This window comes from Dermochelys coriacea, chromosome 2 (genome assembly GCF_009764565.3).
Source record: "Dermochelys coriacea isolate rDerCor1 chromosome 2, rDerCor1.pri.v4, whole genome shotgun sequence".
Taxonomy (NCBI): Eukaryota; Metazoa; Chordata; order Testudines; family Dermochelyidae; genus Dermochelys; species Dermochelys coriacea.
The window spans coordinates 206,881,761-206,908,362 of NC_050069.1; the positions used below are offsets into that span (position 1 = coordinate 206,881,761).

Below are 26,602 nucleotides of genomic sequence, written 5' to 3' on the forward strand. Positions count from 1 at the left end.
GAAACAATTGAATAGCAGCCCAATCTTGAATCTAAATGGGAAGGTGCTCTGTGCAAGGTCTCCTCAACATCATCCCCAAAGGCGTGGGAGGTGTAGAGAAGGTAAAGTTCCAGACTTCACACATGGGGCAGTGGCTGGAGGAAAGCTATTACAAAGCCATACCAAGACAGCTGCTGAGGGAAATAGCTATCTTACCCGAGATTGCAGTTGTGCGCCGAAGTCAGGAAGTCTGGCTCATTCACTGATCTCCGACTGGCTCTGTGCCATGGGACAGAGTGAAATTTGCCCCCCTAAGTCTCATTTCTTTTCCTCCCAAAAATTCTTCCTTCAGGATGGAGTCTATGAGAACAATACACATTTTACAAAAATCTGTGGGCCTGATGCCCTTCTCTTAATTGGGCAAAAATCTCACTGAAGCCATTGGGAGTTTTTGTTGTGCAAAGCATAGGATTGAGCACAATGTGAAAATTAACCATTGAATGCCCTTGTATTCCTCCCAGAGATGGTGCTAGCTCAGTGAGGGCCCTTAGCAGGAATATTTTGGCTCCTCTCCCACCCACACAACACATAATAAAAAGTGAATAGGGGGCTCCCTTAAAGTGGCCCTACACAATTTCTTAGTTTGCTTATGCCTAATGCTAGCTCTGCCTATTGCCTTTGGAGGTAAACTATACCACTTTCCAAAGTCAGAAGCACTGAAGGGGGTGGGAATAGCAACAGAGAAAAGGTGGTCTAGGGATTACAGCACTACTGTAGGTCTTTGGAGACCTGGGTTTGACTACCTGCTTATCCACAAACTTCCTGGGTTAACCTGGGCAAGGCCTGTTTAGTTTTTCTGTGCCTCAGTTCCCTATCTGTCAAATGAGTACTTCCCTACCTCGCAGAGATGTTGTGAGGGTAAATACATTAGAGGGTGTGAGAACTTTGAGATCTACTAAAGAAATGTACTGCATAAGAAGAAGGTATTATACTTAGCTGGCCCTTCACATCTCCCCGTGATATTCTGCATAGGGGAAGGGCTCAACATCTTTATGCAATTGCTCTTTGCAAGCAAAAGGGGAAACAAAGTAGCAAACAAACTAACCCTGCACCAGTTTGATGCTGATTTATTATATATATGAAATGAATATAGAGTGACAGAGAACTAAAAGCACTTGGCAAATGAAACAAGAAAATCACCAAGCAATTTATTTATATAAACACTGATTTTCTCAGTCTCACATTTTTTTGTTCTTATTTTGCCCAGGATTTTCAATGCCAACATCTTACAGGTGTTTGACCACTAATACAAACTGTTGGTTCCGCAGTATATCCAGATTTACCCTGCAATACTGCACAAATAAAAACATACTGCAGATTAAGGCCAAATTTTAAACTAGTCCTCTGAAACATCTATTTAAAAGGTAAAGAATAGCTATTGCATTGCTAAAAGCTGAAGACACAATTACAACAAACATAAATATATCTTTAAGGGACAGAGAAAAAAATGTTGGATGCAGTTGCAATCAGTCTTAATTCATTCTTTATTGCTGTTCTGGTTCTGTGTTATTTGAGCTGGTTTAACTATTAAAAGCGTTTCAAATGTTCACATGGTCTGCATTAGGTTACTGAATAAAAGTAAGTACAATCCACCAAATGTAACTTTCTGAAATGCAAACCACATGAATTTGATTTCTTTGTGGTATAACTTTAATTGGGTTCAGAGGTCTTTCAGACTTACCTATCTATCTGCTCTCTGATGGCCCCATCTGATAAAGCTAATACAAAGAAACTGAGAGCACAATCTGAACTGCTTGCTCTCAGTTACAGTACATGGCTTTCCACTGTATGGTGACGGCACTTTAATCTGGTCCCTTTTTAGATTACAAAATCAGACCCTTTTAGGGCTACAGCCCCCCATCAAACAGGAAGTAGCCAGGTGTTCCATCTAGTAATAAAAGATGTTGCTCATGTGCAATCCTGCAGTCTCAGTGTGTGTGTATGGTGTGCATACACAGTGTTTTAGATGATCAAATATCATGCATCAAGTATCAGTCACACATTGGCATGTTCTCTGTTGTAATATTCTCATACAGAATTGACTGGAGACAAAAATTGCAGCCAAATTTGAAATCTGCAATGACAGATTGGCATTCTGGATTACAACTATTTTTGGGTTTCTGCTCTTTAGCCAATACATCGTATTGCCTTAGGGGTGCTGACTCATTATTTGCTCACCCTTTCTCCTCTGTTGTAGTTTCTTATCCCCTATTCCTTTCTGGGGTAAAACGGTAGTATTTCTGCTCATGTCCTAGGTCTGTATCCCTACTACTAAAAAATAAAGCATATTGAAGAAGGAATTTGCATACTTCTCTGCTACACTGTGGCCCAGTTATGATGAAGAGCTACACCTGCATGTGAGAACACCTCTGCTACAATTCTGAGCAGAGTGGCTCATGAGAAGCACCGGCTGGGCTGTATGTGGTTACAGGGTGTTCTTTGGCTATCTTTTTTACAGAGTTTCCTCGTGGTCTGAAAAATCATTTGAATGGTAAAAGAACTGCAAGTGCTTTAGACTAAGGCTGCTAGCTTTCTGACTTTTGGAATGGAGAATACTTATTTTTAAAGAACGGTATGAAAAAATATTCAAGTTGCTCACAGTTATTTTGGGACTCCTCCATTGCAGAAAGAAAAACTCAGTGGAGATATCAATAAATAATTAGTTTAATATCTGATACTGAAAACTATTGATACCTTAAAACCACAATTTGGAACTGTCTAGAAATAAAGGGCTCATCAAAATTTGAATAGTACACGGTTTCTAAAGGCTCATAGATATTAAAGAGAGCTATTTATTTCTTAGAAGTTTTGGACTTGATCTTGCAGTCCTCACTTAGGCAAAAGTTCCTGCTGCAGTTAACAGAAGTTTTGTCCAAGTAAGCAGATGCATGATGAGTAATGGTGGGAAAAATATATTACAGAAAGTCATCTAGTTCAGTAAAAGGAATTTTTACATCTGAGAAAACTGCTTTTCAAAATAAAAGTTCTAAACTTTTTCAAAAGTTCTACATCTTTCATCATGAAACCCGCAAGCAGTGTCCACGGTATCCCGGGGCTTTCTTATCAAACATTCCTTACTAGTAGTGAGTTTCTCCAGAGTAATTTTCTGCTGTGTGCAAATGCACATATACACACGCACACTCCCCCTTCTACCATTGCACAGCTCTACCATTACACTCACAAGGTTTACAAATAAACATTCTTTGCAGCCTTGTTTTTGGCATTCTGTTCACTACAGAACCATGTAACAGAAGCCTGTAAACATAGCAGGAGTATCTGTGCTTACCTGATCATGCAATCATATGCAAGCAGAACATGGCAGGGGCAGGAAAGATACTAATACAACAGTGACAGGTGTTATGCAGTATCTATTGTCATTTCAGTAAAGGCCTGTTGGCTTTGGGTTATTTATGCTGTCTTTGAGGACTGAAAACACACCTCCCCGATATAGTCATAGGGAATGGTAAAGTGACTAAAACACATTTTCACCCATTATTCAAACTGAATCTGAAATGAACTTTTTTGAGGTTTGAAAACATTGTTAGCTTTTTTCTTGTCTTTTTCCCCACCTAATTTTTGGTTCTTTCTGAATTTCTGGTGGGGATTGAAATGTTTATGTATTATTTGCATTACAGGAAGTATCTGGGGGCCTAAAACAAAGATGTACAAGGAAGTAGCAAATTAAAGACAGTCCCTGCCATAGAAAACTCACTGTTTATGAGACTGGAAGCACAAGAATTAAAAACGAAAACCTATTATTGTGGGTTTTCAAACTCACGTAGTATCCACATAGTTTAAAAACATCTTCAGTAAGCATCCAAAAGTTTCCATTGAACTCACTGGGTTCCCACTGATATTAAGAAAAGGAGTACTTGTGGCACCTTAGAGACTAACAAATTTTAAAATCGCTTATTAGCACCGTAGTGTCCAGGAAGTGGATCTCTTGTGTGGACTGGTCCAGGCTGAGGTTGATGGTGGGATGGAAATTGTTGAAATCATGGTGGAATTCCTCAAGGGCTTCTTTTCCCTGGGTCCAGATGATGAAGATGTCATCAATGTAGCGCAAGTACAGTAGGGGCATTAGGGGACGAGAGCTGAGGAAGCGTTGTTCTAAGTCAGTCATAAAAATGTTGGCATATTGTGGGACCATGAGGGTACCCATCGCAGTGCCGCTGATTTGAAGGTATACATTGTCCCCAAATGTGAAATAGTTATGGGTGAGGACAAAGTCACAAAGTTCAGCCACCAGGTTAGCCGTGACATTATCGGGGATACTGTTCCTGACGGCTTGTAGTCCATCTTTATGTGGAATGTTGGTGTAGAGGGCTTCTACATCCATAGTGGCTAGGATGGTGTTTTTAGGAAGATCACCAATGGACTGTAGTTTCCTCAGGAAGTCAGTGGTGTCTCGAAGATAGCTGGGAGTGCTGGTAACGTAGGGCCTGAGGAGGGAGTCTACATAGCCAGACAATCCTGCTGTCAGGATGCCAATGCCTGAGATGATGGGGCATCCAGGATTTCCAGGTTTATGGATCTTGGGTAGCAGATAGAATACCCCAGGTCAGGGTTCTAGGGGTGTGTCTGTGCGGATTTGTTCTTGTGCTTTTTCAGGGAGTTTCTTGAGCAAATGCTGTAGTTTCTTTTGGTAACTCTCAGTGGGATCAGAGGGTAATGGCTTGTAGAAAGTGGTGTTGGAGAGCTGCCTAGTAGCCTCTTGTTCATACTCCGACCTATTCATGATTTGTTAGTCTCTAAGGTGCCACAAGTACTCCTTTTCTTTTTGTGAATACAGACTAACATGGCTGCTACTCTGAACACTGATATTAAGTTTGTTGTATCAAGCCCTATGAGAACTTCCAAAGTTTAAGTTTACTCCTCAATACTAGTCATTTAAAAAATTATAAAGCTAAAATGAAATTAAAATGTTCTTATGGTCTTCAAGTTTTTGTCTGGCGAGAGATGATCAGTACCAGAAGTGTGTGAGATCTCATCTCTCTATGATTCCTCTAAATTTTGGAACTAAGGAAAACCAGCAGCCACAGACCCCATGGCTTTGACGGATGAGAGAACTCTATCTGACCTCTGAAAAAATGTTGTCTGTTACCCAAGTTATATTGAACAGGTGAAAAATTCTCTAACAACTGTTCTGTGAGGTGCTCCTTAATCTACCCAATGGGGTGAAAAGAACTAGAGTACTTGTGGCACCTTAGAGACTAACAAATTTGTTTGAACATAAGCTTTTGTGAGCTACAGCTCACTTCGTCAGATGCATGCAGTGGAAAATACAGTGGGGAGATTTTATATACACAGAGAACATGGAACAATGGGTGTTACCATACACACTGTAACGAGAGTGATCAGGTAAGGTGAGCCATAGGTACTCCTTTTCTTTTTTTGGATACAAACTAACACAGCTGATACTCTGAAACCAATGGGGTGAGTTAGCCCCAGTTAGCTTGGCCTTCAGAAAGCGAGCCCAGACTGGAAACCAACACCAACTTTCTCATGGCCACTGGGCTGAACCTTGTTTACTACATTTTAACTCAGTGTTGAACAAATCCTTTGAGTCATAAGTTCCATATCAGAACAATGGAACTATGAAAGAGCCCAAGGGAAAGCTGGCAACAAGAATGGATTTTCATCTCTGTCATGGAGCCCAGAATTCATACCTCATGGCATCACTTCAGCATATATTGTGACACGGACAAGAGAACTCACTAACATCACTTTCCACCAATACTGGGTTTTGCAATTGCCCAGCATGCAGTGTGCTGCTTTACTTCTTCACAGCAGAAATGTTATCCAGCTTCTGATACCAATATCCCCAATAGATAGCAATAAAGAACTCAGGGATATTCTAGCTCTCTTTTTCAGATGGGCCTGGAACCCATGGTTGAAAGGGAAGAAGAAAATAAAATGTGCTACAAGGAAATTTTAAGAAATCAAGAAGAGATGAAAAGTTTTCCACAATAGGTTCTTTAGACTCAATAGTGTATGACCTAGCTCTCATTTTAATAACCTCTAAACCACATATGTTCAGTCCAGGCTGAATTTAAAACCCGTACCATGTAACCTCAGGCCAATAAACTACATGAAACGAGCCTAAATCAAGAATATTAAATGAGATTCTATAGGAAATTGGCTCAATTTTGACCACATTCTTTATGCATTTAAATCTGTGATTCATTTCTTAAAATTTTATATAAATATTTTAAATACAATGGCTTGTTTAATTTAACAAAAAAACATTTTTAAACTCCTAAAGAATCTTGTTATCTTTGACCCATTCATCTGATGCTCATTAACACCTCCCAAAACAATGCACGGAGTGATTCACAATAATAATCTCTGGAAGAAGTTCAACATATCCAAAGAGGAAACTCTTTCAGGGACACTAAGCCCACAGTTCGTATCTCCACTATACAAAATGGGGAATTTAGAACATAGGCCTGACCTAGAGCATGCAGGTGCTGTGCAAGTTTCTGATTCACAGCTCTGCCGATACACCTCCATATTACCGTTACATTCAAATCTCCAACCTCTCTTCAGTTGAGACTGCCAATCATTATAAGCCATGCCAAAATTGGAGGTGTTTTTGTGCTGTGGACAAATATGCCCTAGGTACATGACTGAGAACATGAAGCTCCCCTCCATTAGCAAACTTAACCAGAATCTAAATTAGTGTCATGCTACGGTTTTAATATAAACCACTTTTAGAAACTGCACTTGATTACACTTTGCATTTGTTAGAAACAAAAAAAAACACAGTAAATTTCCAACTTTATAATGTTTAAAACATTCTATAGATTGTCCAAGACCTATAACATCCACTGGAATTTATTTATCATAACAAAGAAAAACATTGTTCTTTAATATTAACCTGAGCCTCTTCCTTATCAATACAACATGCCATTTCCTTTCCTTATGGGAGTTGTGTGTGCATGTCAAAGGGAGAATCCCATTGAGTTTAACATCAGCACTGAATGAAAAGGAAATAATGTCCATATATTATTCACCAAAAGCTCTATATCTTCAGTGGGCTTTGTTATTTCCCCAGGGCCGCAGCACTGATATGACTTTCATTAACATGAGATTCTGTGCAGAAATGCATGTTTGATTTCTGAATACTTTCAGACACTATATTTTACATTGCAATTGAACCAGTATATTGTATACTGTAATTGAACCAATTATATCTTGGTGGGAGGTAAAAAAATTCAGTTCAGAATTACATAATTATTATAAATTTAATGGATATCGCAAAAAATATTTGCTGACAAACAATTTGATGGTGTTTGTGTCACTTTTGTGCTACCTTATTGCACATATTATAAATAAATAAATTTATTAGCCAGAAAGATCACAGAAACAGGGACTTCCAAGTGAACTCTAGAGAATCTTCACAGAAAGAAAATTATGAATTCACAAACAAAAATAGTAACACCAGAAACCTGATTGCACCCTCTGATGTCAAGAAAAGTGTGGCCATTGACTTTAGCGAGTGCAAGATCAGGTCCTCTAAAAACTACAGCATTCTCAGTGAGCTGCTCACAACAATTTACAGAACAAGAATCATTCAATGAAATAATCTGGTTCAACAGTAACTCCAAATTCCAAATCAAAAACCGTTTGGGGAAATGTGAAAAAAGAAAAATTGGCCACAGTTATCAAATAAACCATTTACTGTCAGCCCTAATAATTGCACAAATGTGAGAAACTCAAAGCAGGCTATAGAACCTTCAAGTATGGCACTGTTTGATGCTAACTCTATTATTTCTATCTAGTCAGAAAAAAACTGGAGCTGGAACGAGAGAAAGGGAAAGTACAGAGATACAGGCAGGGAAGAGAAAAAAACAAAACCATGTGCATAACTTTTTAGGAAAGTGAATTTGATTTCATATATTCATGTTCCTTTATTGCATTTTCCTGACATACAACCTACACCTCAGTTATTTTAGGGGAAAGAAGTGAGTGAAAGAAGCTATTTTGAGCCCTCACATTTATATTATTGGCTATGTGGGATACTGCGGTTAAATAACCAGAGAAAGAAAAAGAAAATAACCTAATATTCCCCAGGAAGCACACACAATTCTCCAATGGCTAACAGCCAAGTGGAAACCCACTTCTTAACTTAGTTGGAGAATTGTTTACTGAAAATATTTTGAAGCCCTGCTAAATATGTGAATAAAGTTGGTAACAGCACACAGATTTCCCCCTTTGTTTTTCTCCAAAATAAATCAGGAACCTTAGGCCCTGGCAGAGTTCTACTGTGTTCATGTGAGTAAGATTCCGTGACAGCAGGATCAGGATCTAAGACTAAGGTGGAGATTGTTCCCAAAAAACAATTACACTGATCCCCTTCTGAAGTCAGTTTTCTCTGACAGGCACCATCCCTCCATCCATCAAGAATGCACACATTTAAATTCACCATCAGGTTTTACCTAATAGCGAGTATCATATTAAGACAGTTTAAAATAATAACCATTCATGTGGAACTTTGACAAAAGTTTCCTGAAAACTTAGATACAATAAAGCTATTTGTTCTCTATCACCAATAGTTATTTCATATTTAAAAATATATTTATATGATGTAATCTTTGATAAATCCATAATTCATGCCTACTAAGTAGTGCTTTGCAAAAAGCATGTTTAACTTATCCATAAATATCATATCAAACTTTTCTTAATATTGGGCCACATTATGTGATTGATTTTTAAGCAGAACACTTCATTTAAATTGACAGGGAGTTCTACTTATTCATGGATTCCAAGACTAGAAGGGATCATTGTGATCATCTAGTCTGACTTCTTCTACAACACAAATCAAAGAACTTCCCCCAAATAATTCCTAGAGCAGAGGGTAAAATATGACCCATAAATGTTCCTAGACCCACCTTTTCCTAGACCCTTTCTCTGAGCAATCATCACTGTTTTTCAATCACATACAGGTAGAAAATAATCATTAAGGCTTTACTGAATGAAATGTACATCCTTTGCAAAATCCTTTAAGATCTTCTGATGAAAGAAGTAAGTATTATTATTCACTACATCAATACTGAATCCGATTCTTCTCTTGGAAAAACAGAGCAGTCTATAACTTTTTACTGAGTAGCGAGAAAGTAATCAGGGTTCTTCAGAATACATAAATCTCTTCTCTGCTTTGTACTCATTCATTTCTACTAGCAAGTCACCACCACCACACATTTGATCATTTCTTTGAAATTATATGGGGCAAGAAAGCATCTCAAGGCATGTTTTCTCTCCGGAACCTGCAAATTAATTCACTTTTGCTGCAAAAGGTAGAGCAGACATATGCCAGCGGACAAAAAGAAAGGTCTATATTGTTTGATTTAGAGTTTTACTGCAGATTAGGTACGAATCAAAAGGGGCTGACACTCGGGATAAATCACATATTGGGATCACGCATTAGACCATGTTAAGTGGAAACCTGTGTGATAAAGAGCAGAGCTGTTCACTTCAGCTGTGCAAAAATCTAATGATTTTTCCTGGTCTAGGAAAAACGTGACCTGTTGTATCAAACCCACTGTGACTTCAAGATACTTTTTCACCCAAAAGTGATTTTACATCTGTTTTAGTTCAAAGGGTGTAAATCTATGACTATAAATGTTGAGGACACCTTTAGAAAAGATTTGTATAGTATACATATCTACTGAACGTACGTAAAAGATACAGATTGTCAGAGTTAAGTAAATCTGTATTCCCTACATTATAGCTGTTACTGAGATGTGAGAATTGACCCAATTCTATGAGGTATCAATACTTTTTGTTGGACATGGTAACAGGTCCAGTACACTATAACAACATCATATTTTTGCTGATTAGCAGGACAAGTTTTCTAAAGAGGCAACCTAAGACTCCCTTCTCCACAGAGAGATTGAGTCTAAGCCTAGGAATGCCAAAGAAGCCTGAAACAGAAAGCATCAATGTATAGAAAAAAGGAGGAAGAATAGCAGCTGAAAGTTGGGAAACTTGCAGCATCACTATCACATACACAAAAAGGACATAAAAATTCAAGGGATAAAAAATGTACAAGGGAGATTTCTGCTAAAATGGCAAGAGTTTCCTTCTAGTAAGAAAAAACAACAATAATAAAAAGCAGCGCCACAAATCCACTCAACAGCTTACGTGCCAAGTTTTTAAATGAGAAATTAATGATTCATTCCAAATTAGCAGAGGCATTTTCAATGAGAGAGAGAATTCATTAGTAAATTTAATCCACATTATTACACACACACACACACACACACACTTACACTTCCGTACAGGGGTTAATTTTAAAAGTCAGATAAGAAGTGTACAGAGCTGTCTCCATTCCTGGTTGACAGGCTATTTATTATATAGCTACTGATCCTCCAATCAGTCCCCTGAAGGTCATCTTGATATACCTTATTGCTCAGAATCTCCCTGGGGACCTTATAGTAAGAAAACAGACATTGGGGAAATAAGGGAGTATATGGTTTGGGATGTGTGAGAGATGTTATTAACCCTATTGTACACTGGCTGAGCCACTGGTGATGTTTCTTTTTCTTCCTGACTCAGCAGTGTCAGAAGGCTCTCAGAGGATTTAAGTCAGCAGCTCATGAACCTTCTCAGTGCAAACAACCAGAAGAAGTAGTAGTAGGAGACAGAGGGAGGAGTTCTCAACCATGTGTTGTGTAGGTGTTTATGCAGATCTTGACAAGCACCAACCAGCTATGGGGGAGAGGAGCGCGGGGGGTTGGGTGGGGGGGGGGAGATATGGCCTGAAAGAATATTTTGTCATGCTATATTTCACGCACACCTATAATATCATACTTCCATATTAGAATGATTGTATTGGGCACAACCTTTTTCTATGAATGCTTCATTTGTAATCATTTCACCTGAGTGTCATGGAGGCTTGTGGCTGCTGCTCATAGCGTTGTGATGGGATTCCAGCTCAAGCCTGCTTGGTAACAGAGATACGAACTAATGACAGAAAAGGGGAGAGTCCTTATCTCATGCAACTCAGGGTAATCGGACCAAGACTACAGCCGGGAAGGATGAGGCAGTCTCCCAAAGATTGGAGGCATGGATGGGGACACAGATGGTCTCCTAACCTGCTGTGCCCCCCTATAAACCTATTAGACCCTTATATCCCTCTGCGTGGCCACTAACTCTCCATGCCCCGCATCATGGAGCTGTCCTCCCCCAGGAGAAAGAGGGTGAGCAGGGAAGTAGGAGAAGCAGGTGGGAAAGGGTGACATGGGCAGCCATGAGAGTGAGTGGAGATGTGGGGGACAGTGGAATGCATGGAGGAATCTTGGGCAGATGTACTGGTGTTGTGTGGGAGGGATGCTGGGCAGCTTGAATAGCTCCCATGCCTTTGGCGCCTGGGGTCTCAAGCACACAGAGGCACCCGCACCATGAGGAGATCTTGCTTTGTCAATGACTCAGCATTGATATCTCAGTGAGCTATTCAAGGGCCAATGGTTCAAGGGACTGTGCAGCCTCAAGGCTCCCCAACAGCTTTTAGCTACGTCTTGGCCACCTCTCAGCTTGACTCTTGAAAACGTCTCATCTCTCCCCTTCCTCCCTGCCTTTCATCTTGCCCTCTGCAACCCATAGCCGCTGATAAAACAATTTTCCTTGCCAACTACTGATGATTTCGCTCCTTTTTTAAACCCCTTCATTAGGCTCCTCTCGCCTTGCCACATTCTAGCTTCTCATCCTCACCTTCAGGGATCTGCTTCTCCCAATCCACATTCCAAAAATCCTCTTGTTCCTTCTCCCACTGTCTCTGCTCACGCTCTTCCATTCTACCAGATATTGCTACAGTTTCTTTCCCTGATGTTGTGCCAAACAGCCACTTTGTCTTCATGAAAAATGTCTGTTTTGAAATGTTCCTCTGATAATAGTGTATATTATATGAACCGTAGTGTCTGTCACTTTTAGACTCTAAGCTCATTGCTATATGGGTCAGGTCTCCCTCTATGTTTAGTAAAGTGCTAAGCACACTATTGGTTCACAGTATATAACAATACCAAATCCTCTCTTTTTGTTCCATTTCAGCTACAGAGTTGTACCAGTGGTTCTGCTACAGACACAGTGAGTACCAGTTATGTCTCCCACTCAGTTTCAAAAAAAGAAGCGTACATTTTCCAGGAAAGCTGTAGCCACCTATTAAGTGGACTGTTAACTACTATGGAAAAAGCTGTCTTAAACTAGCCAAAGAAGTCCACAGATAAAGCACAGAGAATATCATGTTGCCAGTAACTTGCCTTACTATTATTTTCCCATTCCTCGGTTAAGACACTGTTACGGAACTACATAAATTGCACAGATTGCATGAAATATAGTTATAATAAAATGACAAACTCAGCCATTGTACATTCTAATACAAGTCTCATATCTGGAGTAGGGTGCTGATTCAGCTTATCTGCCTTTCCATACCTTTGATGAATGCTGGTCTTATATCATTTTTCTCCCCTCACTGGGTATGCCTTACTGTCTTGACACTGTGCAGCTAATCACCAAACAATGTGCTATTAATCAAGCTTCACTGTTAAGTGTTCCTCGACTGATTTTCTTTAGCACAAGTAGTTACTCGTTAAGGATTCCTCCCATGTTATTTTTTTCCCTTGGGTAAGGACTGCCTAACCACATAAATACTATCTGGGATGTTTATACCTGCCTGCCAGCTTGTTGCACTAATAATACTGCTGCATGTTCTCAACTGGGTATATGATGGGTAAGGTATTAGCCAATGCCCTGCATTTTTTTTTAAAGTTATTACTCTTCATGTTCCTCCCCTCTTCTGATTGATTTGGCTCGGTGCCTCAGTAGTAGCATCTATTTAATATCTGAAACAATGTGTACATATTGTCTCAGTAAGCCTTTCTTAACTATCCTACTCCTATGATGTTTTCCATGCCTTGTGTCAATATCTCATTTTATTTGCAAGCCTTCAGAGCCAGAGCATGGGGCAGAGGTGGGAGGGAGAGGAGAGGAAGCAGGACAAACAACATCTAGTCAAGAATCCCAGCTGTTGTGAACACACCCACTTCTCACAAAACAAAATGTGCGTGGGCACAGGTGGGTCCCAGCCTCTCGTGCTGGAGCAGAGCCCAAGTGCAGGGACTGAAGGCAGACTTTCATTGCTGTTTGCTGTTTTTGTTGGACTCAGGCCATTGAAAACATTTGCAGGTGGCTTGGCCATATTTTGACACTTAAATATCTGTGGTTGTGATAAAAATCAGAATATTGCTACAAGATGGTTCTCTATAACCTTTGGGGCCTGCTCCTGCTCCCACTGAAGCCAAAGGAATTTTATTCAGTTGCTCTCTGTAACCATTTGTGTTCATTAAGAGGCACATTCTCTGGGGCAATTCATGTTTAAGGTAAGTACACGCTTTCATTTTGAGGGAAGGAAGGAGCAAACTTTCCTAAAGTTTTACACACATATCGGCCCAAACCAAAGCCTGAGATCCAAACACATCTGACTGGGGTGTTCAAAACCTGCACCAAGATCTTGATCTTAATTTTTTTTAAAGGCCCACCAAACTTTGGTCTGCTTGTAATTATGTTTCTAGTTATAGACCATCTCTGACTTTACCATCAGTTGCCTAATATTGAAACCACTGGCTGGTCTGTATTCCTCCAAGATAAGTCCTGACTACAATCCTTACCATATATAGAACTGATAAAATAAAGATAATGGAACTGACAAGATATGGTCTTTGAATAAATGCCCCAAAGGGAAAAGTCTAAACAAAAAAAAAGAAACAAATCACAAGGGTGCTCAAGATTTTGGGAAATAGATGACATCCAAAATGCAACAATTATCTCCTTGGTCACACCAGGAAAAAACAAAACCACCTTCAATAAATGGAGAATGGCATATCTTGAAGGTTGTGTCACAGGCCTTATTCACACAGAGAACAAAGATGCTGACAAATGTCTCTCAATACAGCATCTCTCGACACAGCCTTCAGCACTTACATATTAATCAATCACATGACAGAATGGTGGGTGGTGGGAATATGGTTGCCAGAGACCTGTTAGCTAGAGATTTCCTCTGGAACACCCCAGCGTGGGATGGTCATTACCATCACAAATTGGTGTATACAGGAGTCAGGGTAACTGATCACCTGGCCAAAATGGGAAGATCAGAAACTCAGATTGGAATGATAACGGTTAAGAATACTGACCCCCTATCAGTATATTAGCTGAAATACATAGTCAAAAGGTGAAAGATCCTCTGATTGATATCAAAGCATCTTGGAAAATAACATCTGATATCTCGAGACTGCGAATGAGGCACACTGCAGGAATGAAAATCAGTAGAGATGGGACCAAGATATATCCATTCTACAAGATGTGTTGGGAGAAGGCTTTAACATCTGCCCATGATTTTCAAGGTAGTATTGTAAAGAAAATGAAGTTTTTTAGATTGGACACCTAGTATCAAACTAGGGCTGTCAAGCAATTAAAAAAATTATTCACGACTAATTACATGATTAATCGCACTGTTAAACAAAAACGGAATACCATTTATTTAAATATTTTTGGATGTTTTCTACATTTTCAAATATATTGATTTCAGTTACAACACAGTGTACAGTGCTTATATTTATTTTTGATTACAAGTATTTGTACTGTAAAAAATAAAAAAATAAATAGTATTTTTCAGTTCACCTAATACAAGTACTGTAGTGAAATCTCTATCATGAAAGCTCAACTTACAAATGTAGAATTAAAAAAAGTGTATTCAAAAATAAAACTAAAATTTTAGAGCCTGCAAGTCTACTCAGTCCTACTTCTTGTTCAGCCAATTGCTCAGACAAACAAGTCTGTTTACATTTGCAGGAGATAATGCTTCCCGCTTCTTGTTTACAATGTCACCTGAAAGTGAGAACAGGTTTTCTCATGGCACTGTGACAGCCAGCGTCGCAAGATATTTATGTACCAGATATGCCAAAGATTCATATGCCCCTTTATGCTTCAACCATCATTCCAGAGGACATGCATCCATGCTGATGATGGGTTCTGCTCTATAACGATCCAAAGCAGTGTAGACCAAAGCATGTTCATTTTCATCATCTGAGTCAGTTGGCACCAGCAGAAGGTTGATTTTCTTTTTTGGTGGTTCGGGTTCTCTAGTTTCCGCATCAGAGTGTTGCTCTTTTAAGACATCTGAAAGCATGTTCCACACCTCATCCCTCTCAGATTTTGGAAGGCACTTCAGATTCTTAAATCTTACTGTAGTTATCTTTAGAAATTGGTACCTTCTTTGCATTTTGTGAAATCTGCTGTGAAAGTGTTCTTAAAATGAACATGTGCTGGGTCATCATTCGAGACTGCTATAACATGAAATATATGGCAGAATGCAGGTAAAACTGAGCAGGGGACATACAGTTCTACCCCAAGGAGTTCAATCACAAATTTAATTCACACGTTATTTTTTTAATGAACATCATCAGCATGGAAGCACGTCCTCTGGAATGGTGGCCAAAGCATGAAGGGGCATACAAATGTTTAGCATATCTGGCAAATAAATACCTTGTGATGCTGGCTACAAAAGTGCCGTGCAAATGCCTGTTCTCACTTTCTGATGACATTGTAAATAAGAAGAGAGCAGCATTATTTCCTGTAAATGTAAACAAACTTGTTTGTCTTAGTGATTGACTGAACTAAAAGTAGGACTGCGTGGACTTGTAGGCTCTAAAAGTTTACAGTTTTGTTTTTAAGTGTAGTTATGTAACAAAAAAAAATCTACAGCTCTAATCAAAACCTTACAAAGAACCCTGAATGGGCTGCAAAATTCATTCTCAAACTTCATGTCTAATATGATTATCACAGGACAAAACAACAAAACAGCAGCAACAACTTGACAGAATTAAGATATCGGACATCACATAAGGTCCCCCAATGCAGACATTAGCAACTGATCAGGAAACAGGTCCTTTTAGCCTACATTTCTCAAGCAGATCAAATGGAACCTGAATCCCAACTGTTGCAAACTCAAAACCTGATTGACAAGATCTTGCAAAACCACATGTAATTCTTGGTCATTGTACTTAAACAGTTGTTTGGAAGCCAAGTGCAGTCCAATATGAAATCCGATCGCTGAGCATTAAAAATTCTTTTTCAGATTGGAGTCATGATTACTCCTAGATACATTAAGGTAGAAACTGAATGGATGGAATTGGAATTGAAACTGTCTTCCCCATGGTGTGGCTAGGGTGTGGGACTCCTCTGAAGCAGATTGCCTAAGATTTCCACCACCACAGTCATGTTGGGGCAATTGGATCTATGTTGTTTGAAGACCCTCTAGCCACATCCTGCCAGCCCACAAACTGCCCTATCTAATCCCACAGGCAGAATCACTCTGGAGCACTGCTTTTCAGTACCAAAGAGCATGCTAAGTCCTCTTGTGGGACTCCCCAAACACTGCAGAGTGAAACCGTACATTATGACTACATTTAGGCCTTGTGTGCCAGGATTTCACCCTAAAATTTTTCTTTTAAGAAACTGCAGGCAGATCAACAATTACTTGAACCACAATTTGGGGCAGTGACTGTCTTCATGTATGTGGACTGCGCCAAGCATATAATAGGCATTATCAAACTACAAAAGATAAACCACAATAATATTTCTCTAATGCTGTTTCATTCTCTGGAACTTCCAGTGGTTTAAATTTTTATAGCTGTTTATCCCTGTTTTTATATGTTGCACAGGTACAAAGGCCCAAGTTTTCAGATTTGTATGTGCAAAACTGTGCACAGAATTGGCATATACAATGTTTATATGTTTACAAATAGCTAAACTTTTAATCTTAAATTATGGTGACTTCATGTGCAATTGAAGTAAATTTTGTGGATGTATTGCATACATTTTTGTGCATGCAGTTCTGAAAATTTAGGCACAGATAACACAAAGTTTATGTAAACACAATAACTGTTCATGGTATAAATATAGTCAGCAAAAGACCTTACAAATCACAGTTACATTGGAATAAATAGTGGTCTATCATTTAAATTAGGCACCATTTCCAAAAGGTCTTCAGTGCCAAAACTCCATTTACCTTAATATTTCCTAAATTGGCTTTGTACTTTGTCTCTTGGCAGTCCTCAAATAAATACAGCACTCAAAACAGAGAGGAACTGATCCTGCAAGGTGTTGAGTACTGCTGCCATGTGCTGGGCACCCTCTTCTCCCAACTGAGTAAATGGAAACTAAGGGCACTCAGCACTTGGAAGGATGGTCCAGAAATTCATCTGTCTTTCTTCTTCCCAATAGAGTTTACAAACAGTTTTGAACTTGGAATTTAACAACATAGAAACAAAAAACTGGAGGGAAAAAAGCAGGAAGTCCATCCAAATACAACAATCTAGTATTACAGAACCAAAGACATTGTCTTTAGAATAGTGGCATGAACTGTGGCTGTTTTCCCACATGCTGTGCATCATATATTATAGGGATCTCCCCTGAGTGGTGATGGGATCAACACATGTTTATGTATACCTCTTAAGTATCCAGAGCACAACATATGGGCCAGGGCCACAACTGCCAGGGAGAAAACATAGAAACAAAGGGAACAGACATACCCGATCTGTCGATTTGTGGAAGGTGCTTGTGTTATAACCGAGCTGGACTGTGGAGATGGCATGGCTTGTTGAATCACAACGCTGGTGTCATGGTTTGGCATCCTAGTATTCGTGAGCTGGTGGGTTCCAGGTCCTGCCATTGCACCTCCGACTGTGTTATGCATCGAGATATTCTGTGAAAGGCAGAGAAGTGGGGGAGAGAAAATGAACATTTTATTTTGTTTCCATGCGCTGTATGCCTAAAATTAGGAATCTGGAAGTGTCAACAAAAAATGAAAAGTTGCTGGCTCCAGGCATACCTCCAGTCTATATATCTTACTCTAACAACTACAAAGAAATGAAAAATATCTATTTATTTTTATAGGACAATACAAATGGAAAATACCTGGAAGTTGACTAATCACTCTTCTGTGGTTCTGACTCGTGATTTATAATGGGGATGTGTAGCACATATTCCTCTGACTGAATAAGATATATATTTCTCCTTTGAAAATTATTTTCACGGTGAGCGCATGGCACTTTGATTTACTATTCTGGCTGTTCACCGAGAACTAGACCTGCTTAGAATGACAAGTGAATCAAGTTTTATGGTTTTAGAGTAATAAACCGTACGTGATATTTCATAAGAAAGCCATTTCTTCTAGATGCAGTAGATGTCCTAGAGCCCAGCAAGGCTGGTGAATAAAAATAACTTTATGAGGGCAATATCTACCACCAGTCTATGGATTGTTTTGCAAGAGAACGAGCAGTAGCCTACCGCTAATGGGGGTCACAACACTATGTTGCTTCATAGAATCATAGAATATCAAGGTTGGAAGGGACCTCAGGAGGTCATCTAGTCCAACCCCTGCTCAAACCGGGACCAATCCCCAACTAAATCATCCCAGTCAGGGCTTTGTCAAGCCTGACCTTAAAAACTTCTAAGGAAGGAGATTCCACCGCTTCCCTACGTAACGCATTCCAGTGTTTCACCACCCTCCTAGTGAAAAAGTTTTTCCTGATATCCAACCTAAACCTCCCCCACTGCAACTTGAGACCATTACTCCTCATTCGGTCATCTGGTACCACTGAGAACAGTCTAGATCCATCCTCTTTAGAACTCCCTTTCAGGTAGTTGAAAGCAGCTATCAAATCCCCCCTCATTCTTCTCTTCCACAGACTAAACAATCCCAGTTCCCTCAGCTTCTCCTTGTAAGTCATGCGTTCCAGTCCCCTAATCATTTTTGTTGCCCTCCGCGGGACATTTTCCAATTTTTCCAAATCCTTCTTGTCGTGTGGGGCTCAAAACTGGACACAGTACTCCAGATGAGGCCTCACCAATGTTGAAAAGAGGGTAATGATCATGTCCCTTGATCTGCTGGCAATGCCCCTACTTATATATCCCAAAATGTCATTGGCCTTCTTGGCAACAAGGGCACACTGTTGACTCATATCCAGCTTCTCATCCACTGTGACCCCTAGGTCCTTTTCTGCAGAACTGCTGCCAAGCCATTTGGTCCCTAGTCTGTAGCAATGCATGGGATTCTTCCGTCCTAAGTGCAGGACTCTGCATTTGTCCTTGTTGAACTTCCTCAGATTTCTTTTAACCAATCCTTTAATTTGTCTAGGTCACTCTGTATCCTATCCAGCGTATCTACCTCTCCTCCCAGTTTACTGTCATCTGCAAACTTGCTGAGGGTGCAATCCACACCATCCTCCAGATCATTTATGAAGATATTGAACAAAAGGGGCCCCAGGACAGACCCTGGGGGCACTCCACTTGATACCGGCTGCCAACTAGACATGGAGCCATTGATCAATACCCGTTGAGCCCGACAATCTAGCCAGCTTTCTATCCTCCTTCTACTCCATTCATCCAGCCCATACTTCTTTAACTTGCTGGCAAGAATACTGTGGGAGACCGTGTCAAAAGCTTTGCTAAAGTCAAGGAACAACACATCCACTGCTTTCCCCTCATCCACAGCGCCAGTTATCTCATCATAGAAGGCAATTAGATTAGTCAGGCATGACTTGCCCTTGGTGAATCCATGCTGACTGTTCCTGATCACTTTCCTCTCCTCTACGTGTTTCAGAATTGATTCCTTGAGGACCTGCTCCATGATTTTTCCAGGGACTGATTTGAGGCTGACTGGCCTGTAGTTCCCAGGATCCTCCTTCTTCCCTTTTTTAAAGATGGGCACTACATTAGCCTTTTTCCAGTCGTCCGGGGCCTTCCCCGATCGCCATGAGTTTTCAAAGATAATGAAAACTACATAATGCTTATATAGGCTGAGTTCATTGCACACCCCCAGGGCTCCTTGCATCCCACTGTTCCACTCCCCACAATCTCTCTATGAGTCATCCTCCCACCCTACCATTTTTTCAGGGACTCCATGCAATCACCCCAATATTTCCTTTGCCAGGGGTTGTGTGTGCCCGCATTGCCACCTTCCCCCAAATGCCAGAGGTTCTATATAGCTCCTCTGCCCCCATTTCAAGGCCCTCCTCATTCTCCTCATCAATGGCAGGGGCTCTGTGTACACCCCTACACTCCCCTCTTCCCTTCTTTCACCTACATCAGAGTTCCCCTATCAGGGTTTCTGTGGGCCCCTATTCCCTCATCCCCCAACAGCGGAGTCTCCCATTCTCCCCCCATGGCAGGGATTCTGGGTGAACTCTTATTATTCTCTTCCCTCCATTTCACCCTTCTCCCCCATTCCAAGCTCCCACATAATAGGGACCCCCATTATTGCCCACAGGTCAGGGACTCGGAGCACCCTATGTCCCTCCATTTCCCCCCTGCGCCATCAACAAATAAGTTATTCAGGGTGTCAACATATTAAATTCTGTTGGGAGGATGAGCAGAAGTACTGTTATGCTGATTACCATCAACCAATTGTTTGAGCTATAGATAATTGCAGAGGTGCTTGAAGCTGTGGCTGTGCTAATCAAATAGCAGGGACTTAAGTCATATGTCTGCACTGAATTAAACACCCGCAGCTGGCCTGTGCTAGCTGACTTGGGCTTGCAAGGCTAGGGCTAAGGGGCTGTTTAACTGCGGTGTAGACGTTTGGGGGCGGGCTGGAGCCCAGGATCTAGGTCCCTTTGAGGTGGGAGGGTCCCAGAGCTCAGGCTGCAATCTGAGCCCGAATATCTATGCTGCAATTAAACCGCCTCTTAGCCTGAGCCCTGTGATCCCTAGTCAGCTGGCACAGGCCAGCCGCAGGTATCTAATTGCAGTATAGACATACCCCAGGTGTCCAACATTTCCTCCCCTTTCAGTTTTCCCCAAAATGTCCATTGATACCCAGAACATATCCTAAAATTTTGGAATTGATTGGATGTGGCATTCAAAAGTTATCACACAACAAACAGACCAACGCTGTTGAGCGTAAAGTTTCTGGAAGCTCGGCCAACTAATGCATGTTGTGTGTGTGCATCATTCAATAAGAGGTATGAAAATAAATCCCCTTATTACCCTTTTCTCCCACTTAGAATCAAATACTACTATTTATCTTCTATGATGACTACAATACTCAAGATTCAAAAGTAAAACTGGGTTTCTAGCACAATTCTGCCTTGACCCAGTTTTGGTAGGGGAACAACATCAAAATAAAATATCAAATAATAATAATATGCTAATATCCAGCTTGTTGTGAGATCATGTCAAGCCATACTAAGCAAGTAGCAGTATTGGAAGGGAAACAGAACTGGAATGTTGGAAATTAAGGTGCAACAGAGACAGCAAGGTTAACAAAGTAAAACACAAAAACACCTGGTAACACCAGACCTAGCGAGTGAGGAGCAAGAAAACAGGTTTACTGGGATCTCTGGAGGAAGGTTTTTGGAAGCTGCTTTGACAGGAAAGGCAACAAAGAATTTATGATGGTCAAAGGTGATGGTGATGTCACTGATAGTTTGCTAATTACAAATAAAACCTAACCAGGAGAAAGTAAATCCCAGTGCCTATGCTGCGCTTCAAAGTCCTTTTGTAGCCAGAGGGGTTTCCTGCATGGCCCATGAAGTGAATGACATAACACGTGGTATTTTTAATGTTGTATCTATCACTCTCCACCTCGCCCAGATTTCCAAACCCTGACTGCACAATCTGACAGGAATCCAGAGAGACATCAGTCCACCTGGCCTGAATTCTAAACTGTATTCATTTCAGGCCTGATCCCAAGTCCACCTAAGTAAATGGAAAGACACATATTCACTCATTAAGCTTCTGATCAAGACCAGAGCCAAATGGATTTCTTGTGTCTGTGCAGTGAAACCCTAACTATCAGCAATGAATAACTGTAAATGTTAATAATAAAATAAAATAATAATACAAGCAAAATATTCTGTTCATATCAATGACCAGACAAGTTAGAGATGCACGATGCACATCTAGAATTTGTGTAATCTTTCCTTCTAAACCCCAACCATCCAGACCCCTTTATTTGTTGCTCTTTGCCGAAATATCTCCAGTTTGCCAATAATATTCTGGTAATAATTAATCATGTTTAGCAGTGCCTGGGGACCAACCAGCATTGGGGCTCCACTGTGCTAGGTACTGTACAGACACACAGTAGTACCTCAGCCCCAACGTGCAGAGAGCTGAAAAATATTCCAGGAGTAGTGGCACAGGATTGTTCTTTCCCACCAAAGGCATCATGCCTCTCTATACATAGTCCAAAACTACATTGACCTTTATCATTGCCATATCATACTGAAAAATCACATCTAATTTGCTGCCCCCGTCATGACTAAGTCTCTTTCAGCATTTCCAGCTCCCAGGATTTCTCCGTGGATTCGTTTTTCACCAATAAACAGTATTTGCTTTAATTTTTCTGAGCTGAATTTCAATAAACTTTCTGCCAATGTTTCTAATTTCTCCAGGTCTCTCTGCTTTATTTCAGTCCTCGTTAGTGCAACTCCATCCAATTTAGTATCATCTGCAAGTTTTACTAACATGCCATTTATTTGCTGTTCTAGATCATTAGGATGTTACATAAGACCAGACCTAACACAGATTCCTGTTCTCTTTGTGGAGTTTGACAAATATTTTGCTCAATGTAGAGAGGTCTGGTGCTTTACAGAGCAGGAATGAGGTATGGCATTCCTACCCGTGGATCTAAGCAGGAGCCACAGAGGAAATAAACGTAATCCACACAGGATGTGGTCCCTCTGTCATGCCACACAGCCTCTTGTCATTGGCAGCATGACTCCTCTCCCTGCACATACTTCCTGTCCTGAAGGGGCTACTTGCATGAAGCAGCAACATACATCCCCACACAGATCTCTGAGGTTCAGTCAACCTCTGCTTACTAGACTGTTGTCACTGACCAGTGAAGGGATCTGCTCCCCACAAGTGCTGCTAGTGGGGTCTGGTGAGGTTCTCACAGGTGACCTGTCTTGGCACCTCCAGTTGATAGCCACTCTGACCCTGTAGTGATCTGTCCCCTTCTGTGACTCAGGCCTCCGGTTGGCCACACGCTGTGTCCAACCCTTCTTGGGTATGTAGAGCCTAACAACTTTTCCATTGCCCAGTAGGGGCTTCAAGCTTCACCCGGTTAAAGTCTCAGAGTCAGGACTCTCTAGGATATGGGGTTTCTATAGTCCTGAGTCTTTAGTATCAGAGATTGGCTTTTTGTCTCCAGCCCTGTCACAGGGTGGGCAGGGGAACTCAGGCCCACCCTCTCCTCTGGTTTCAAACCAGGGTCCAATGATAGGCGGTTGAGTCCTGCTCCCTGGGGTGATATGCGACTGCCTCCCTGGATCACTTCCTACCAGCCTCCCCACGCAAGAGGAGAAAGCAAACATGGGTAAACAAAATAAATCAAAGAAGTCTTCATCCTTGCAAATGCCCAAGATCCTTTTCCCTGCAAGGGCCCTGGCAGCTGGGCCATCCATAGCGCTCCTTTTGCAGAGCTTCTCACCTCCACCAGCTGCCCACAAGTGAACTCCTTTTAAGTTTCTCCTCCAGCCTGAGTATGCACTGCAGTTGTGGCAGAGCAGAATTGCTTGGACTCAGAGCAGGGGGAAGAGCAGTGGAGATGCTTTCTCTTCCATGCGTCTATCCCACTTTTTCTCATTCCACCCATGTAGGGCTTCGGGATGTATAGTTTGGGAACCCATAATATGCAAAGGGAAACAGGCCAACAAGCAAAAAGTACTATATCACACACGGGGAAAAGACATGTACTGATCCTGTAATGAGCCCCACACATGCAGACCCCTGTGCCTGTGCAGATCCCTGTTGACTTTCACTTCTGTCCTGCAAGGGCAGAGCTCACTGCAGGACTGGGGTCAGAGTTTCCGTTCATTTATTCAATGTTTTCATTTTCTTCTACTTGTCTCACACTCTCCCTGAGAGACTGATGCTTTGAGTTACAATGTGTATGACAAGCCTTGATTGCACACTCGATATTATAACTGTAATTGTTAGCCTACAAGCATAAACTTGTGATGCAGTCTGAAAATTATAATTATTTAAAATAAACATCTCATATTGTCATTGGGGTGTCAAAGATAGGTAAAATGCATGAGGGATGAAAAACTAAAATACCTGTGGGAACATCCAATGAATTAATCCCTGTGAGTAATGCAAGTGCTGTCGTCAGGTGTGATCTGTACCTAGGTACCAACTGACAAAAAAGAAAGCCTGAGATTTCCCAATGAAATGTTAAACTTGGCATGATTTACATTTACAAGTAGAGAGTTTTGCAACCTAAGAATTATTTGCATCTGTATGATGGTTATGAATTTACAGAGCAGTCAAAATGTGTTTGCATCAATGCTGACCCCTGAACCGGATCCAAAATAGATCTGAACTGCTCCAAAAAAAATTTTAATAGGTTTCATTTAAATGCAGACACTATTACAAGGGATTGCAGGCCCTCATACCAAGGAAAAAAATTCTAACAGCAGCAGCGAGTAAAGCAGAGAAACCCAAACTAATGATTATATCATTATTTAGTTGTGTTGGTCTCCAGTTATATTTTCTTTCAAGAAATTCTGCATGCTTTTCAATCAGGATGGCCAGAGGATCATGCCTGTATCACTGCCACCACATTTCTGAGAGAAGATAGCTGAGTGGATGAGATTCCCTTCAGAAGCCATCGGCCCTAGAGCTGGATGGAAAATGGAATTCCTGGCCTGTGAAAACTTTCAAGATTTCAAAAATCTTCCCATTTCACATTGGGATGAAATTGAGATCTTTGATGAAGTTTTTTGACCAAAAAAAAAAAAGAGAGTGAGAGAGAGAGAGAGAGAGAGAGAGAGAGAGACCACCTAGCATAGCCAATAGCCTGCTGACTAAGGCACATAACAAATGGGCTATTTGCCGTTCTCTCACACCAGTAATTCCATCCTTGTCCTGAGAAACCTTTCCCAATGAAAAACTGTTTTGTCAAAAATTTCCCGACCAGCTCTAATTGGCACTATTCCAGACCATCCAGCAGAGGACATTTTTGAGCTATGTTATTATTAATCATTTTATTATACATGTGTGTTCTCATCAGGAATGGGCACTGGAAAGATACAAAAAAAGACGGTCTCTGTCCTGAAGAGCTACAGATGATTTATCTTCTCCAGGGGCTAAATACAGTGCCTCAGTCAAAATTCCTAGTCACTTCTCAACAAAGAGGAGAGAGACTAGGACTGGGAACAGAAAATCTAGGTCTCCCTTCTTTCCTGGTTAACAGTGCAAAGCCTTTACAGTAGACCCCTGGGCCAGGTGCACTCCATTGCATATTTAATATTATTTATCCTTTAAATATGTTGCCTGATCTATAGATTATATATAAACTTAATGCACAAGAAGATGTATAAACATAACTTCCTCTAAAGCTACTAGGAATTCCCTCTCCCCTACAACAGGATGATAGACCACTGAGTCAGACTGATTTGGGGCTAAATATAGTGTTCTCCCTTTCTTATGTTTCCAAGAGACATTCCCCAAGTCCCCAAGACATTTTTCTCCCATATTCAATGGCTTGTCTGATAGATAACTCTTTTCTTCTAGAGGCAGAAGTCTCTAGGGGTCTGTTTTCCATGGTCTAGTGGACAGGTGTACATATCACATCCCAAACACCACTAGTGGACATCCTAGTGGTAGTTAAAGGAAAGAAACAAACAATTCAATAGTCAGGAGATAAACTACCCTTTCCTTTCTTAATAGTACCTCCTCTGGTGAGACTGCCAATAGGCAGCCAACTGATGTCATTTGCAATAAGGATACCTGTCCATTAGCACACAGAACACAGAATATGGATTCATTCTTTATTGGCTACTAAGCACCCATTAGATGACATTGATTTTCACTCATTGCTCACCACCTCTGGACCTGGAGTTTGGACTACAGACTTGCTCTGTGTCTACTTACTATTCCCTTCAGCTACCAAGTCTTCAAACATTTTTTTAGTAAGTATAGCACATACCAGCATACACAAATGGGCAACAAATCATGTAGGAGTTTCCTGTTTAAAATGAGCTTTTCTGCAGTGGTTGAAGAGTCACTCTTTGGTAAAGGGGACTCCCACCTATAACCTAGACCAACTGCATACAACATATGGGTATTTTGCAAAATATTTTATAATCATTAAAGTCAATAGGTCTATTGCCATTAACATTAATAGAAGCAGAATCTGGCTCATTGCAACTTTGTATGTTTCTTCAATAAATGTATCATGTACATATATATATTTTTCAAAACAGAAAATATCAAGTTATTAAGGTTGCTAAGTGTAACTCAAGTGAAAAATGTATCATTGAGCATATCCATTAATACAATAAATTTAAAAAAACATTAAAATTATGGAAATCACAAGCTACAATAAGGTTACATAGACAATTGTGATACCAAGTTTAATGCCCACACGTACCATTAAGGAGAAATATTCTAAGCCATCCCCCCCCCCCCCCCGCAAACACTTTTAACTCTCTGATAATATTCTTCTAGCCTATTTTACACACAGAAATTTTCAAACCATTAACTTATTGCAATTAAA

The 26,602-nt window shown here is 40.6% G+C and overlaps 1 protein-coding gene across 7 annotated transcripts in view; it reads right to left on the minus strand.

Moving 5' to 3' along the window:
* The window catches only part of CREB5 (cAMP responsive element binding protein 5), a 359,862-nt gene that overhangs the window by 218,611 nt on the left and 114,649 nt on the right, over positions 1-26,602 (minus strand). For all 7 annotated transcript variants that reach the window (XM_038393118.2, XM_043509125.1, XM_038393119.2 and 4 more), the window contains one exon: positions 17,628-17,800. In XM_038393118.2, the coding sequence (XP_038249046.1) occupies positions 17,628-17,800 (173 nt within the window). The remainder of the gene's footprint in view (positions 1-17,627; positions 17,801-26,602) is intronic.